This window comes from Periophthalmus magnuspinnatus, chromosome 7, assembly GCF_009829125.3.
Source record: "Periophthalmus magnuspinnatus isolate fPerMag1 chromosome 7, fPerMag1.2.pri, whole genome shotgun sequence".
Lineage (NCBI taxonomy): Eukaryota > Metazoa > Chordata > Actinopteri > Gobiiformes > Gobiidae > Periophthalmus > Periophthalmus magnuspinnatus.
Genome location: NC_047132.1, coordinates 2,452,066 through 2,469,226, shown reverse-complemented (window position 1 = coordinate 2,469,226; position 17,161 = coordinate 2,452,066). Strand labels below are relative to the sequence as shown.

Genomic DNA, 17,161 nt, shown 5'->3' with positions numbered 1-17,161 from the left:
CATTTTAATGTATCGATATTGTTGTTTCACATTTTATTTTACAAATTTTAGATTTTAGACAGAAGTGGTAGAAGAAGACAGGGAAGGACGCATGCGCAGATGCAGTGCCTGCGTTCAGTGTTTAGAACATTTGTTACGTAGATGTTGGCATTATTTGGAACAGGAGAACAGTTTGGATTGTTTTAGCAGCACGAGGAGGAGCGCGTGTTAAATGGCGGGCTGTGCCTGGGCTGAGCGCGTTTTGCAACTCCTGCGGCGCATGAACGGTTTCTGTTCTTCAGGTAGGTTCAGGTAGGCTCCTATGGTAGGCTCCTATGGTAGGCTCCTATGGTAGGCTCCTATGGTAAGCACCCACAGTAGCCACCTATGGTAGGCTTCATACTGAATCATTTGGATGATTTCAGCCCTGGAATCTATTGAATTTGAGGTAAAAGGAGCCGTTAACTTGAAAAATGCCTCTTCGTGACATCACAACAGAGCATTTTTGAGCTTTGGAGATGTAGACAGTCTAATAGTGCAGAGGTACTCAAACATGTGTGAATGAAATAAAACACAACTCCAGATATGTTTTTGATGAGGTAACTATATATATATATATATATATATATATATATATATATATATATATATCCTGGCCCGGCCCCTCTGTCAAATTTTCGAACCCATTGTGACCAAAGTTTGCCCACCCCATTCATGTGATCTGGTATGAAATGTTTCGGTATCAATGATTAACAAGCAGGTGAGGTATTCTGGCAGTTTTTCAAGTAGTCCTTTACAGATAAATTCCATACTCTTATAACAGACAGTGATGGGCAACCCACTTTTTCATAGAGAATACACTCATGGGTTTCAAATCCATCTCCTGTAATAAAACAAAGGGCAAAGTGAAAGAATGCGACATTATGTAAAATACACTTGTGAATGTGTTTTACTGGTGTTCCATCATCATTAGCTTACTCAGAATTGTATTTTGATTGATCCATGCGTGTTTGAGTAATTCAGCGTTGTCTTGCATTGTCCTGAGACATGTTTGTTTTCACCTACCACTATCTCCACCCACTGCTCTGTAATCACTTGAGATTATTCAAATTGTTCAGACTGCAGGTCATGTATACAGGGTTAAAAATGTCACTTTTGCTGTTTTTCTATGTTAACCCATAATGTAAGGTCCAAACATTTGTGAAGCCATAGCTTGATGCTTTGCGCACCTGCTCCATCTTTTAAAATGCCCCAAAAGTTAAATAAATCCACAGAATGATACAAATGCAGTTAAAAACACATTGTTGAGAACATACAAATGCAAACAAAAAAGGGGAATTTACAGGGCATCAGAAGGTCAAAAAACTGTTCTCCACTTTCGCATGGTGCACCGGTACAGGTCTTAAATAAGGAGCCATAGACAGAAAAATACACATAAAAAAATTAAAAAATAAACATTACTGAGGTTAAACCTATGATTAATATCAGCAATAATTAACTAAAGGGAAAATGTAAATAAATCTAATAATTTAGTAAGCAAATAATCACCAAATAATCAAGTTAACCATAAACCATTACCAAAATAACCAAAGTCATGTACTTTAAGTAAATATTAAATGAAATAAAATAATAATAATAATAATTATCTCAATAATGAAAATATTAAAAAAAATTTCAAAACTCCATTTAGACTCCAACACATAGACTGTATAAAGAAGTGGACTTAAACAGTCTAAGTGTGACGTCACTCATAGTGTGTCTCCAGCCAAATGAAGCCTGCCCTTTTCTCTTTTAACATTAATTTTATGATGATTTATTATATTATTATTAATATTTGTTTGTATTGTGATTTTAATGTCTTTCTTATTCTGTAAAGCACTTTGAATTACTTTGTGTACAAATTGCACTATACAAAGAAACTTGCCTTGCTTATAGTGACTCTGGAGCCAGGGCATAAAAATTTGGAAACCTGTGCAGGTTCCTCAGCCTGAAACAGAGTCATGCCCTGAGACAGATGAAGGACCAAAGCCAGAGACTCAAGTACAGCTGGACAAGGTGTGGCGAATGCTCCAAATGAGAACATGGAGGAGGGATGGCAAACATAGAAAAGGAGACACCCCACAAAAAAGCTGAATAATGTAGCACCTGCCTAGGTCCCTCCAGCACCCAGGGGACCAACATCGAACCCCAGGCCCAGAGACACAAGAGTCCCCTTCCATAAAAGACCAGGCAGACCTAGATACATGCCAAACAACCACAAGAAAACAGGAAAGGTATGCAAGAAGAAAATGGTATCTACAGCCATATATGGGAGAAGAGGCTGGATACTATTACATCAATGTGGAGATATGCCAAGCTGCCCAGGTCCCACAACAACTGACAATACTGGGTATTTTGTCCCACATCATAGAATGGGTGGATATAGACCTGGCATGTCCTTGTGGACACAAGGGGTACTGTGGCAACCACCCACGACCACGCTTATTACAGAAATTATAGGCATGAGATGGCGCCTCCACAAAACTGTGTTCCTTATGAAAAGAGAGGTGGAACTAGACATTTTAGTGGGAGACAGGGTAGGGTTGAGTAAGCAGTTGTCAACAAACACCAAATGGACACAGCCTCAACTATAAATGCCAACTGCCCTAAATGCTAATTACACTGAGACATCACCAGCTCCTAGGAAAGGAAACCAGTAATTTAAACCCTGACCTGGTATGTTTGAGCAGGCAGTTGTCCAAAGATCACCAGTGTATGTAAAAATAAGTGAAAATTGTCATAGCATCAACAGTGAAGCGGAGCTCCTTTTTCTGAACAGAACATTATATATAGTTATCCCTTTCAAGAGAGAGCCAGAGCTCAGCTTTTGTTGGTGTTGTTCCAGGCTCCAGTCGCAGTCAGTGCTTTCCTTTCGAGATCGACGGGGTCCAAGTGGGCTGGGTTCCTCCTCACGTCGCCTCACAGCTGAAGTCTTATCCAGAGGTTTTCAGTGTGTTCCCAGGGGGCGCTGTGTTCCTGTCTCCCAGTCTGGACTCTTACACCAGAAGGTCTGAGGCTGTGGACGCTGTGTTGCAGAACTTCAGGAAACAAGGCTCCTTCCACTGTCTCAAAGGATGGAGGGATGAGGTGAGTACTTCTATTGTCTCAAAGGATGGAGAGATAAGGTGAGTACTTTCACTGTCTCAAAGAATGGAGAGATGAGGTAAGTACTGTCTCAAAGGCTGAAGGGATGAGGTGAGTCCTTCTACTGTCTCAAAGGATGGAGGGATGAGGTGAGTCCTTCTACTGTCTCAAAGGATGGAGGGATGAGTGCTTCCACTGGCTCAAACGATGGAGAGAGGAGGGACAAGGCTTTGCACAGGGCTTCTTTTCACATTGTTGCCACCAGAGGACAGCAGACACCAAATCAATTGTTCACAAAAGAACTTATAGCATATATTTTTAATAAAGTGTGAACACAAACTATAGCCAGCATATCAGCATTTGACTACTTTAAATTTGTGCAGATTGGTGTAGCAACAGTGAAAGTATCTATGACAGGTTAGACTACTTATTTTAGTGAAACAGAGTTAAGGTAAATCATGTATAAGATTTTGCTAAAAAATTTAGATTTTTTTTACCCAGTTACCAGAATTTCTTTTTTAATAATTTCTTTCCTTTAGGTTTATAATTTTACTTCCTTATTGGAAATCAAGTACCATAAACTACTAATACTGATACTTTGCGGTGACATCACACCATGGAGACACAATGCATATATTAGCAAACACTGTCAAGAAAGTTTTAGCTTGTCTGAAAACTCAAGTAAAACCAAATGGATTTAAGCAGCAAATTTTCAGGAACTTATGATTAATACAAGTGTCCATGGCCCTGTTAATGTGTGTGATTTTCAAGAAAAATGTGAGAGTGACTAACTGAAAAACTGTTGGCTAAGCTCATGACTGTAATTTTATGTTAGACAGACTTGTTTAACAGCACAAATCTCTCCTCAAATCTCACCTGTTGTAGTTTCAATTAAATCAGCTTTTTCTGTTAAGATTGTATTAAAACAAAGCTCAGATTAAAGTCTAACAAAGCCTTAGACATAGCAGTGCCTACATTAGCATCACACCTTCACAGAATGTTGATGACAGCAGATGCAAAGTATCAATATGAAAACACCTTTATTTTTGATGGATTAATGTTCAAGAGTTCAGAAAAGTGTGGTCCTTGAGTGTAAACTGTGCCTAATGCTGAAATGGATGCAACTCCTAGTCACCCTAGCTTGATGTCATCTTTATGTTTTACGACTCTGCTCTACTTCCTGTAATTTCCAACATCCTTAACTGATTAGTGTAAAACAATTATTTATATTTTTATCCCAACAAATTAAGTCAGTATTAGAAAATCATAAAAGTCAATGTTTTGCCCAGTTGACAGATTTTATTTATTTTTTCTTTTGCAATGCATTTTATTGGCCATCACTAGAGACAAATTGATGTGTTTTAATTCAGTGAATATCAGGTTTTGATCTCTGTAAAGATAGTGACATGTTTTATATGTATTATTACATTATTTCGCACATCAGCCATGTTTAGATGTATTAGCAGACAGTACTAATTTCCTTTCCTTTCCTTATGGTTTGTCCTTGTGCAGAAGTACAGTGTCATGGCCCGATTCTGTGACCCTCCTCTCATGTGGATGGAGAGAGCCGCGACAAGTAAGTTCTGTGCCCATGACACTTGTTAAAGGAAGATTTGTAGTTTTTGTATTCCAAATTTCATAGACATGACCTACCTGTGTCCTCAGATACATTGTAAACACCTTCAAATCAAATAATAATTTCACTGACAGCAATTGTAATGCTGATTCTTAAGTACAAAAACTCTCTGATCTGACTCCTCACTACCTGAAGTGCAGACTACATACACTCCCTTTAATGTTGTTCTTTAAAGTTCAACTGTGCCTGCACCACTCTGATCTCCCTTTCATATACTTCAATCAAGTATATAAGAAGGTTGACCTCTATAACTATATCCATAAAAATCTAAACATTCTATAATTCTGTAATTCAAATTTGAAATATTGGCTATGTAATTTGAACCAATCCTAAATGAATGGCAGCCTGGACACTGTTGGACTCTAGGGTGCTGTCTGAGGGTGCTGTGTGCCAGGTCTGTTCGGGGTGACGCGGTATGGAGTGCATATAAATGCTTACACGGTCAGTGCCAGTGGAGAGGTCAGCATGTGGCTGGCACGCCGCTCGCCCACCAAGCAGACGTACCCCGGGCTCTTGGACAATATGGTGAGGGCTTATGGAGCACAGAGGGGACTGAGAGAGCCCAGTGTGACTGCTGTGTGCTTCACAGGCAGCAGGGGGTCTGGCCGCTGGTGTGGGCATCCAGCACACAGCTGTCAAAGAGTGTGCGGAGGAGGCATGTGTCCCTGCGGAGCTGGCTCAGAAGGCTCTCCCGGTGAGCACAGTCAGGTAAGCCCTATATCATACTCAATACTGTAAAATTGGCATGTGCAATTACCTGTTTAATGCTGAGTGATATGTTAATGATGCTGTAGTGACATTTTTTTTTTTTAAATGTCACAGTAGCAGCCTGGGCCATAGCTTCTAGGTGTCATGTGCAATGGTGGTAAATGACTTCATTATCCAGACTTCGGATTTTATGCTTGATGGTGATTTATTTTTGAGAAGGGCCACAGGTTTCCACAAGAGTTCCACAATAAACAGAGGAGCACAGGTGCATAGTCAAAACTGTAGGCCTAGTAGCCCAGGCTTGCTTCCACACACCAACTACCTCACCTGTGTTAATTTAGGTAGGCAGCCTACTCCAGCTTCATCCCTAAGGCACCTTCCATTACACAAGCTGAAATAAATTTTAATGAGTTAAATAATAATATAAACCAATAATAAACTATATAAATATTCCTTAAATATAGATCAGATCAAATATAGATCAAAATAGCCTCTACAGATATAGATGCTGATGTTTTCGACCCAATATATCATACACATTTAGTAATACTAGTAGTATGCGCATTAGGCCACATTTTGAAGTGCGATAAATTACAACAGAAAATATCCTTATAAATTATAATATTAAACTCCTATGCCACTGACTATAACCCTAGAGCAAACTTATTGAACAAGTTGATATATTATTGTGACAGACCTAAGTCCAGTGGTATTCCAATAAATTCACCTAATTCCAGGGACTAAACAATACCAAAAATTGTGTGTAACCCATGTACATGGCTGAATGCTGGGTTTTCCCATCTCTGGGGCTGGTCCAGGTCATAAATTGATCTTGTGGAATATTTGGTCTATGTCTAGTTACTACAGACCTTCTGTAAAAGTGGTGCTTCATTTTAAAGAGCTGTAACTCCTTAAGCCTTCCTCCTCCATATTGTTATTATGACTGATATGTCATAACATCTGATATATACTGATCAATATACTGATATGACTATATCAAAATTATTACAAAAAAAGTTCCATTCTTCAGTTACACGTATGAGGATGAGGAGGGCGTGTTTGCGGAGAGCCAATTTGTCTTCGATTTGGAGCTGCCTCAGGAATTTAGACCAGCCATAGGAGATGGAGAAGTGCAAGAATTCTACCTGCTGCCCATCAGAGAGGTCAGAACCCAATGTGGCGTGTGGAGATGTCCTCCCAGTAATAGAGGATCAAACACATATACTCACAGTGATAAAGGATCACACATGTCCTCACAGTGATAGAGGATCACACACATATACTAACAGTAATAGAGGATGACACACATGTCCTCACAGTGATAGAGGATCACACACATGTCCTCACAGTGATAGAGAATCACACACATATGCTCACAGTGATAGAGGATCACGCACATGCTCACAGTGATAGAGGATCACATACATATACTGACAGTGATATCATGTTTATTGACGCTGTCTTGCTTCAGGTCCAAGATCTGCTGGCCACAGATGACTTCAAACCCAACTCTGCCATGGTGGTGCTGGACTTTCTCATTCGACATTCTTTCATCCACCCAGATACAGGTTTTTGTCATTATTATGTTTTTTATCGTTTTATGAGTAACTGTCCACTGATGAATATATTTTTTCATGATGGCTTAATTTTAACATTCAAAATTCTCATTCAATTATTTCCAAGGGAGAAAAAGTACATGGTTCACTTTTAAAGAGAGGGTATTTTACTTACTTTACTTACTGTGGGTTATTAACTGCTAACACATAATATCTTTAGATCACCATCTTATCTTTTATTGTTTTGAAAATGCTATAGTTGCTGAAGCAACATTTTAACATGTTTCATAAGTTTCACTTTTGTTTTTGCTACTCTCCACAATAAGTCACTCCCCCTTCAGAGTGCACAACACAATCCATTGTTGTGTGGGAGCATGGGTGACTTAGGCTCATGGACTGAGCATTGCACAGAATCTTTCAGCTAACCATAAGGAGGGTTTGAATAGGGCCCGGGACAGATAGCTAAAATATTCAAACCCCCTACGGTTAGCTGTAAGATTCTGTGCAATGCTCAGTCCACAAGCCTATGTCACCCATACTGCAACATTACATTTCTACATACATATACAAAAGCATGATACAAAACTATACACAACAACTTGACAAACCTAATGGGATGTGCTGTAGTTTCATTAGGGGGATGCAAGCTGATTGTGTTTTGATAACATGTTTATATGTTGTTTTCGGCAAATATAGTATTTTCAAAACAATGAAATGTAACATGGTGATTTCAGTAAAATAACCCCCATTAATGCCATACTGTGGTTGCTTGACAAATCCAGAATGATATCTATCTGTTTTTTATACATAGATTTATATCAGTCTGGTCCCTACACCATCCATCACGTGTCAAGCCTAATTACTTTTATGTAAATTACATTTTATTTATTAATTTTTTTTCAGAACCGTTCTATCAGGAGTTCGTGACTGGGCTACACCAACAGCTATAGCAGCTTGGGAAGTGATGACCACTGCTACATTAAGCACTGTGTTTAAGGCAAATGCACTACCATTTTAGATTTAAATATGTAAAATAATTGTTTTAAAATTCACAGTAAAAACTATGATTTTGTACAGCAATTATTACAATAACACTGTAATAATCTCTGTACAAAACATGAACTCAGCAATGGCTGGTGAATTAGAAATTGACATAAAATAATAAACTATTTTATTCAGACTATTTTACACTACTAGTTCCTGTTTGTGTTTTTTCTGCATTTTGCCTCTTGTTTTACATATGAGTTGACAAAAGTGTACAGGTCTATATAAATAATAAATACAACCACGATGTTTTACATGAAAATTCTGGGATGGGGAGAAAAATGGTACTTGAAGCAGCTGAGCTGGTTTGGTCTAGAAAAAACGGAGACACTTTTTTTGAGATCAGTGGAGAACGAAACATTTAATTGTGTATTAAGTGTCTCTAAACTAGTGTCATGATACTAACATTTCAAACTTGATTTCAACACTATGGAAGTCTCGATACTCAAAAACACTCTTTATTTAAATAATAGAATGTGATTTTCCACATTAAATGGTAGTACCGGTACTTTCTTTTATATTGCCATGTGGCCTTAGTGCTTAGTCGTCCAGGTAGATTCAGGGTCCATAGGCGTATACATGAGTATCAGACAACCAATTCCTTCTTGATTTGAAGGACTTTGTGAAGCCATTTGCATCTTTTTAAAATGGTGATTGTATTTAGTTGTAATAAATATATCTTACAAGCACTTTACACAACAACAATGCATTTTCTTGCCACTAAAGTGTATTTAAGTACAGAATAATGGAACTGGGGAAATTATTACATGTACCCATCGGGTTCAGTTTCTCAAATGGGTCCTGGGGAAACTGTACCTCCCCCAGTCCGACGCCCCTGCATGCAAGAGCCCGAGTGTTCTGACTAATAACTCTCCGCTCTGAGCCACAGTGAGAGGCTCTGTTCTGTGCTTTTGCCTGAGCCTCTGAGGAGTGCTCCTGCTTCAGATGGCAATAACACTAGGAACACACAATTGGACTTAATTAAGAAAATGGATTGGAAAAGATAAACTAAACTAGTGCATCAAAGCAAGCGTTTGCACGTAACAGGAAATGCCATTTGACACCGCCCATTTGATCCGTTTGAGCCAATCAGCGGCGGCAGAGGCGTGGCGCGTGCTCTGTCATTGGCCGCTTCAAACGGACGGAACAGGAGGGAACCCATTTGAACGACAACAGCGGCTTGCCCCAGCTCACGGATCACTGTTTTGGTAAGACTGGCGTTTTAGTGATTTATCTAGATTAACCTAAACACAGCGCATTATAAAACTAGCACTACGCGTCCAGTTTTGTAATCTGCTGTAGCGATTTCATAGAACTTTAGTCATGTGCGCGCAAATATGTGAATCACTGAGTGCCGAGGGTCGCTGCTAATAGTCCGCTGTTTGACATGGCTCTTTTGGATTAGGTTACTTTCCGGTCATCTAAAGTTTATATTTCTAATTGAGGTAGTCGTCTAGTCGTTCAGAGACCAACGACTATGGACCAAAACGACCTGGACACGTCGGACCGCTATGTCTTCGACGCTCCGAGCGAAGTGGTGGACCTCGCCGAGTTCCACAACGCGCCCTCTGACGACACCTGGTTTGGTAAGGCCTCCGAGCGGATTATTACCACAACAACCAGGACTGCACTTTAACTTTATTTGTCAAATAACGCCACTGTTTGGATACTGTTTTAGTGGGTTAGCCTACCTATCCTAAGTCCAATTTGCCTTGAAACGGTGAAATCACATCATTCATAATATTTTCTTGTTATTGTCTGCCGTGATAATGGGCTCTGGTCATATAAACCACTTATTTGACTGAAAACCTTGAGATAGGCCTAGTCACAGGCGGAGGTGGGGTGCTGCAGATGCATCCTGCTGTTGCTCTAAATCTAACATGTTTGCATTACAGAGAAACGTGAGAGTGGAAGTCTGTGCTTGTCTATGAGTGAAGCCCTTCGTGAAAGCCCACACACAGAGGCTCCTGCACAAGTGGACAAAGGTTTGCTAAAGGTTTTCTGCACTCCTCACTGTACATACTGCTGTGTATAACTGTATGTGACCTGTTACAGATGCCTGTCCTCCCTCAAACATTGTCACATCATGGGGTGAATCCAAACTCATCACTACCAGCAACCAGCCACGCAGGTACAGTCCCACAGAGAGGGTCTTTTCATTTCAGGGTTTTTGTCTGGGCCTTTTCAGGCATTTTATAATGATGGAAAGGTTTTACAGTTTGGTGCATTGCTAATTCCCCCCTCACTCAAGTAATACTACCATCTTAAATGTTGTAATCGTCAAAAATATGTTTGTGTATTTATAATGGAGAGGGCTACAGCCATTCCCCTATCAGTAAAAGGCAGCATTGGCTGTAGACCTCTTTATTTGAAAGACCCAAGCTGAGCATTAACGTTTAGACATGCTGAATCTTCTTAAGATTAATTGCCCAGCCCTAGCTTTAACATTTATGGCCACTACATCACACAACTAATGACACAATAGGTCCTTGGAAAGGAGGAGTGGATCTCGCCCAGGGACAAGGAAAGAGTCTGAAAAGGGCTCTCTGTACATTTTTGGTGGGGGATCCAAAAATACCTTTTCTCCATGGAGCTGTTTTGTGTAGACTGTCTTACAGAATGGCTTATAATTTTGCATCTCCATGGACACAAGCCAGAGACTTCACCAAACAAAGTATTTTTCTACAGTAAACCACCTGTAATTGAATAAATCAATGATGGATAGTTTCATAGTGTGGGACATTCCGGGTGAAACAAAAGGACATTTATGAGACATGCCGAGAGATTTCTGCTCCACTTTCCTAAATCCTAAATGCTGTGTTTCAGGGTGTCAAAACGCAAGATTGAGATATGTGGTCCACCAGAGAAGAAGCAAAAAAAGTACGTGGCATTGTGAGTTGTGTGGTGGGGCATGTGGAGTTTTCTAATGTCTTTGTGTATTTGTGCAGGAGTCCAGTTGCTCAGCCGCTCCGAAAGTCCAGTCGCATCATGAAGAGCAAAAGCCTGAGGGCCACTCGGAGTGCCTCCAGTCTGCACACAGCACCCACTGAGTGAGTCCTGCTCCTACCTCTGAGTACAGTACCAAGTTAAGATGATCTCAAAACTCAAGAAAAAATACAAAATGGACTTTAACTAGACATTTTCAGGAGCCTGTGATCAGTAAGTGTTCATGGTCTCGTTTAGATGTTTGTTGGCTCTCACCTTTTTGTTCAAAATCAATTTTTCTGTTTGTTAAATCCTTGCTAATGAGTGTCATGGATGTTATTGGAGAGGGGCTTGTTTTAACAGGATAAATCAGCTCATCTATTGTAGTTCCAGCTAAGCTGATTCTTTCGGATCAAATTGTGAAAAACTCTGAGTTGAGGCTAACAGAGTTTCGACACGGCATGCTTACAGTTGGCATCGCATCCCCAAATAATGTTGATGGCATCAGCTACAAAATATCAGTTATTATATTAAATTTCAATATCATGTGGTCTTAGAACTATTTTGATGCAAGAATAGTATATTTGGTTTGTTACTAATATATATATATATATATATATATATATATATATATATATAAAAAAATTTTTATAAGATTTTTGTTTTGTTTTTAATTCAGCTTCCAAATTCAAGGACTGTTTTCTGAATGTCAACACTACAATTTTTGTCAGTGGTCAAACATTCAATGGCCGTGAATGAAACCTACCCTGTGCCATGGTTGAATGGCTCTGACTCCTGTGTTGTCCCTGTTTTAGGTCTTCCTGTTGACTCTCTCATGGCTTTGGGCCTGTTTTCCCTGTTGAATGCTTCATTGTTTTGTGCCTCTGTGATTGTCTCGTTAGGCTGTCTTCTGAGGAGCTGGAGCTGGAGAGGATGAAGAAACTGCAGAAGGAGGTGGCTCTGCATCGCAAGAAGAACGAGGCCAGCTACAAAGCGGCGTTAGCTGGAAGTGAGTGTTCTGGCTGCATAATATATCGCAATAATATCGATATCACAATATTGGCTGATGCAATACTGTTTTTGGAAAGGAAAATGGACATTGTATTCATGCTTTCCCTTATGTTAAGTCCTACATTAGACTTGGACTGGGCTTGGTGTTGTCTTTATTTTGACCTAATTTGACTTGTAAATAAAGGCATGTACATTTCTTTTTATTTAACTGAACCTGTTGTGCCTAAAAGTATATCAAAATGTCACTAGTGTTATTGCAATACAAAACATAGCTCTCAAATATGGCATCTTTTTTTTCTCGTATCACGCACCCCTTGTGAGTACTTCCTGCAGTTCCACCGGTGTTGATAGACTGTTGGCACAGTCTGGCTGTATAGGACACTGTTGTGGAGACAATTTCACTGACACATTTTCAACTACAGATCCACCAGCAAAGAAGATGGCCCTTACCACCACTGTGCCCAGAGAATTTAGCTTCAAGACCGACGCTCGTATTAAATCCTCAGCTTCAACACACACCACCGAAGAGGTCAACTTCATAGAGCAGCTGCGCAAGCGCTCCTCCCCCGTGAGTACATGTGCTGTCAGTTCTCGTTCACATTATGCCTGACCTTGGCCGCAGACTGAGGGCTGCACAATCAATTGCAACTGAATTTGAGACCATAGTTTGAGTTGGTGCAGTTTGATAACTGCAAAGACTGCAATTTGGTGTAATGATATGAAAGCTGTAAAAACTATAGGCATATTTTCTATAAAAACAAACTGCGTTCTGAAATGCATGGGATTCTTGCATTAGTTTCAGTTCAGATTTCTCTCAGATGTTAATGTCCCTGTAGTTGTTTAGAATGTGCAAAGGCGCACCCTGCCTGTGGTAGCACACTGATCCTATCAGAATATAGTGCAGCAATGGCTGAAGGATGCACTGGAGTTTCTTTGGAGACCATTCAAGTGCACAAATGTGTTTTTGTTTTGTCATTTTCAGGCCAAGTCTGTGAAAGGTGCCACTGTGCCCAAGCCTTTTAACCTATCAGCCAGTAGGAAGAGGAAAGAAGAGTCGGCGTCCTATGTACCCATGGCCCAGCAGATCCATCAGTTCCAGAAGCGGACTCCTGACCGCTTCCACCAGCCCAGCCGAAAGATGCAGGAGAGAGGTGACTGCACTGGGAGAGGGCCAGCAGTATGGAGATCATCAGGTCTCAACTCTGAACTGTCTGTCTTCAGGCCCATCTCCTGTGAAGAGCTCTCACCACAAACCCATTGTGAGGGAGCCTACCATCCCAGAGGGCTTCCACCTGCAGATCGAGAAGCGGCTCCAGGAGAGACAGGCCAAGAAGCCCCCTGCAGTAGAGGAAGAGGAGCCCCCACACATCTTCAAGTCCCACCCAGTGTCCAAGAAAATCCTGGAGGGAGTGGTGGTGAGCACTGCTTCAAGTCTAACCTGAAACTGATTAACAGCTTATAAACTTTAACCAGAAAATTAGCACATGACTATGTTTTTTGTATTTGTATCACTAAATGGTTTTAACCTGAAACTTCCCTGCCCTTGTTTACATGCTAGCCTCTTCATTCTAACCCTGCTGTGACCTGCCTGACTATCCTTCACAGCTGTTGTGTGGAGAAGTGTATGTAGAAGTGTATGCCTTGTGAAGATTCTAAAAGCATGAATGTTCACAGGGCGTACCAGAGAAGAAGCTCCCCACTCTGACAGTCCCTGAGTCCCCTGCCTTTGCTTTGAAGAAGAGGGTGCGCGTGGAGCCTGCTCCTGTCCAGGTGATGCCTGCTTTCACTATTGAAAGAAAATGTTAAATCCGGACTAGGTTATGTAACTTGTGAGCACCTCCTCAATACGGGGTGTGTTCTTAACTGTGCTGATTATGGACCTACAGGTGAAGCCCCCATCCCCCATCAAACCCCCCCCGGTGCCTCACTTTGGGCTGCCCTTCCAGCCCAAACTGCCTGAGCACCATCAGGTGGAGGTGTGTCCCTTCTCCTTCGACAAAAGAGAGCAGGAGAGGAGGGCGCTTAAGGAGAAGAAGCTGGAGCAGATGAGGAATGAGGATGTGAGTTTTCTTTACTGTTACTCTGATACTATGCATGCTGAGTTGGATGGGTTAAATGCACACTGTAGAAGTATCACTTATTATGATCACTAGAGTGGCTCTGGTTTTATTGTGTACATTCTATTGGCATCTATACTCTTATGTGTAAAACTATCTGCCTGTTCCTCACACTGTAATGCATACCTCTTTACCATGGTTTACTTAATCATGGTTGTACTTGGGTGCTCTGATTTAATGGCTTTAATACACTGCAAAGGGGCTGAAGAAATCAAAATGCATTATACTGCATGTTGTTGCACAATATTTCAATTTATATGTAGATTGTGATGGGTGCAGTTGTTTGATTAAATGTTGTGTGTTTTCCAGGTTCCTACGTTCAAAGCTCAGCCACTGCCCGACTTTAGTACAGTGGTGCTTCCAGAGAAGAAGAAGCCAGAGCCCACAAAGCCCGAGCCCTTTCACCTGCTGATCGATGAACGAGGAGCACAGAAGAGCAGCCGCTGGGAGAGCATGGTGTGTACGCTACAGTGCAACCAGTGTGAAAGCAGGGCCCGGGTCAAGGAAGCTTCTACTTGCTCTACTGTTATTCTGAGCAGGATTTATTCCTAATCCCAAAGTTTAACCAGTCATGTTATCATGACAAAGGTGACTAATTCAGAGCTGACCTTTTTCCAGGGTTTGTAAACTCTGGGCTAAACTCTGCTTGTTTACTTGGCCTACACTGTGTGGTGGTTGGTCTTTTAGAGACGACCCATTGGAGAGTCTAAACTACAGGACCAGCACATTTTACACGGCATCTGATCAGTGTTTACCTTTTTGTGTGATACTAATGATCTTCTTCATGCAGGTCCAAGAAGAGAAGAAACAACAAGAGGAAGCTACACATTTTAAAGCCAGACCCAACGTGGTCACGCACAAGGAACCGTTCAAACCGAAGAAAGAGGACCGTGCAGAAACATGTGAGACATCTGCTACAATCTATCATATACATTGCCTGTCCTGGTTTGAAAACTGCATTTGAAAAGCTCTGGTGGAATCCTGGTTCAGAATGGTAAAGTTAGCAAACTCCAAATCACACAAATAATCACAGTTGTACACCGGTCAAATGGCACACTATAAAGGAAAAGTTGTAAAATGGAAAGTGACCTAAAACATTATGTTGACATGGGATGGAATTTCTCTTCAGTTGAACAAATTCTGTGCAACAGATTGATTTTTTTTTCATTTCTAAGCAATTAAAGGAGTTCTTTATAGAATGGCATACCATCTCATTTGTCATGTAAACTGCATGGGCCTTGACATATGCAGTAACCATGTTAGCTGCCCATTTCTAATCAAGAGATAAATTTAAAACTTGCAATGCGTAGATATTCTTTTTTTTTATGAAGAATCAAAAATGCCAACTTTAGGACAAAATGTCTACCTGCTCTTACGTAGTTTAAAGCATGTGCGAAGGATGAAATGGTAGCATAGCTCATCGTACCCATTGTGTCCCATCCCTTTTTAGCCCTCAGCACAGCCGCGGGCTTCCAGCTGCTGACGGAGCGCCGAGCTCGTGAGCGCCAAGAGTTTGACCGACAGGTGAATGAGAAGGAGACTCGAAGGGCGCTCATGGAGGAGCAGCAACGTAAGGAGGAGGCTGAGCGGGAGAAGGAGGAGATCGCCCGGCTGCGGCAGGAGCAGGTGCCTCACCCTCCATACACTCTTTTAGCTGCAAAAATTTCTGCACTAGTTCAAATGGCTTCAGTTCATCTTGATTTTGAGTTTTGTTTTTATATTTAGATCAGTTTAGCAGCTTTTAAAATTGTACTCTTAAATGTGCAGCCTGTAACTTTTCTGGTGAAGGGTTTGCCACCTGCTTCTCTCATGGAGGTGCTGTAGCTTTTCCTTTTAGAATGATTCACAGTAGTAAACTTGCTTTTCTTCATTGAGACAAGCCAGAGATGCCACTAGGTACAGGTCAGATCTGTGAAGAGGTGACATCACTCACTATAAGAATTATTGTGTATCAAATGCCTTGAAAAATATTGACTGAATAAATGCCCCCATTCCCTTTAGGAAAGTTACATGCTGCACCGTTTTAATAGAATTTCTGATGTTCAAGAGAATATCTGTCCATGGTGTGAGAAAGTTAAACTGACAAGCTAGAAATGCCTTGAAAATGCCCTCAGTTCTCATAATTTCTCATCTCAAGATTCATATTCTGAACTGGAGTCTTTTTTTTTTTTTAAAGTGATGTGCCTGATAAACTACTTGTTCATTTTAAAGTTATTTATGTATTCTGAGCATCCTAATTATTAATTGGCACAAGTTTATAAGTGCAAGAGCGAAGTTTTATAATTGTTTTGTAGATGGTACAGTGGACATATTTTGACCTCAAGAACGCCTCACACATTTCTATAATGTTTGCTCAAATATACAGGGGCGGACAGTACAACTTGTGTTTTTAGTGTACTTTCTCTATGGGCTTAACTGACCGCCGTGTTCTCCTCCATGTTGCCTCCAGGTGCACAAGGCCCAGCCCATCAAACACTACCGATGTGTGAAGGTGAAGAAGAGTGAAATGCCCCTCACTGTGCCCCAGTCCCCCAACTTCTCTGACCGCTTCCGAATGTGACCTTTCTATTGTTATTTTTAAATATTTTTATTGTATTGTTATGTTACAGTTTTTACCTTTTTGACTTTCTTGAATAAATTCTGGCTGATGTGATTGTCCTAATAGTTGTATGTATCTCTGGCGTTGTCCTGTGGCCTCTGTAAATGTCTGTATAAACATTCTCCATCTCATGAGTCTGACTGGATGTGTCTTGTTTATTTGACAGACAAAATACAGTAAAAATATAAAAAACTGTAATAAAGTGAGTCTTGACTGGGATCAAAAATGTACACTTCAATACTCGACAGGTGGATTAGCCAATTGGGGACATGGGGCATGATCTGTCTATCAGGGGAAAAAAAAAATCACAGGGAACTGATTAAAAACATGGCTAATTTCCATAGAATATATGAGCAAAGCACTAAACTGTTAATCAGGGGAAAGGAACTAGATTTTATTTGTAAATGGGTGACCAATGAGCTCTATTTCACATGTTAATAAAAAATAATACTGATTACAACAG

General features: G+C 40.6%; 2 protein-coding genes across 2 annotated transcripts; both read left to right on the top strand.

The window, feature by feature from the left end:
• Positions 1–91: 91 nt before the first annotated feature.
• tpk2 (thiamin pyrophosphokinase 2) lies at positions 92–8,196 on the top strand. The gene is made up of 8 exons (XM_033969788.2): positions 92–281; positions 2,864–3,105; positions 4,615–4,678; positions 5,133–5,263; positions 5,328–5,446; positions 6,477–6,609; positions 6,918–7,014; positions 7,906–8,196. The coding sequence occupies exons 1-8, from the start codon at positions 212–214 to the stop codon at positions 7,950–7,952; spliced, it is 903 nt and encodes a 300-aa protein (XP_033825679.1). The 5' UTR covers positions 92–211; the 3' UTR covers positions 7,953–8,196.
• A 1,047-nt stretch (positions 8,197–9,243) lies between these two features.
• Positions 9,244–16,918, top strand: tpx2 (TPX2 microtubule nucleation factor). The gene is made up of 15 exons (XM_033969872.2): positions 9,244–9,632; positions 9,942–10,031; positions 10,102–10,177; positions 10,873–10,926; positions 10,995–11,096; positions 11,874–11,980; positions 12,405–12,550; positions 12,965–13,133; positions 13,204–13,397; positions 13,657–13,752; positions 13,869–14,042; positions 14,409–14,555; positions 14,890–15,001; positions 15,550–15,725; positions 16,549–16,918. Exons 1-15 carry the CDS (start codon positions 9,524–9,526, stop codon positions 16,657–16,659), a joined length of 1,863 nt encoding a protein of 620 aa, XP_033825763.1. The 5' UTR covers positions 9,244–9,523; the 3' UTR covers positions 16,660–16,918.
• Positions 16,919–17,161: the final 243 nt, after the last annotated feature.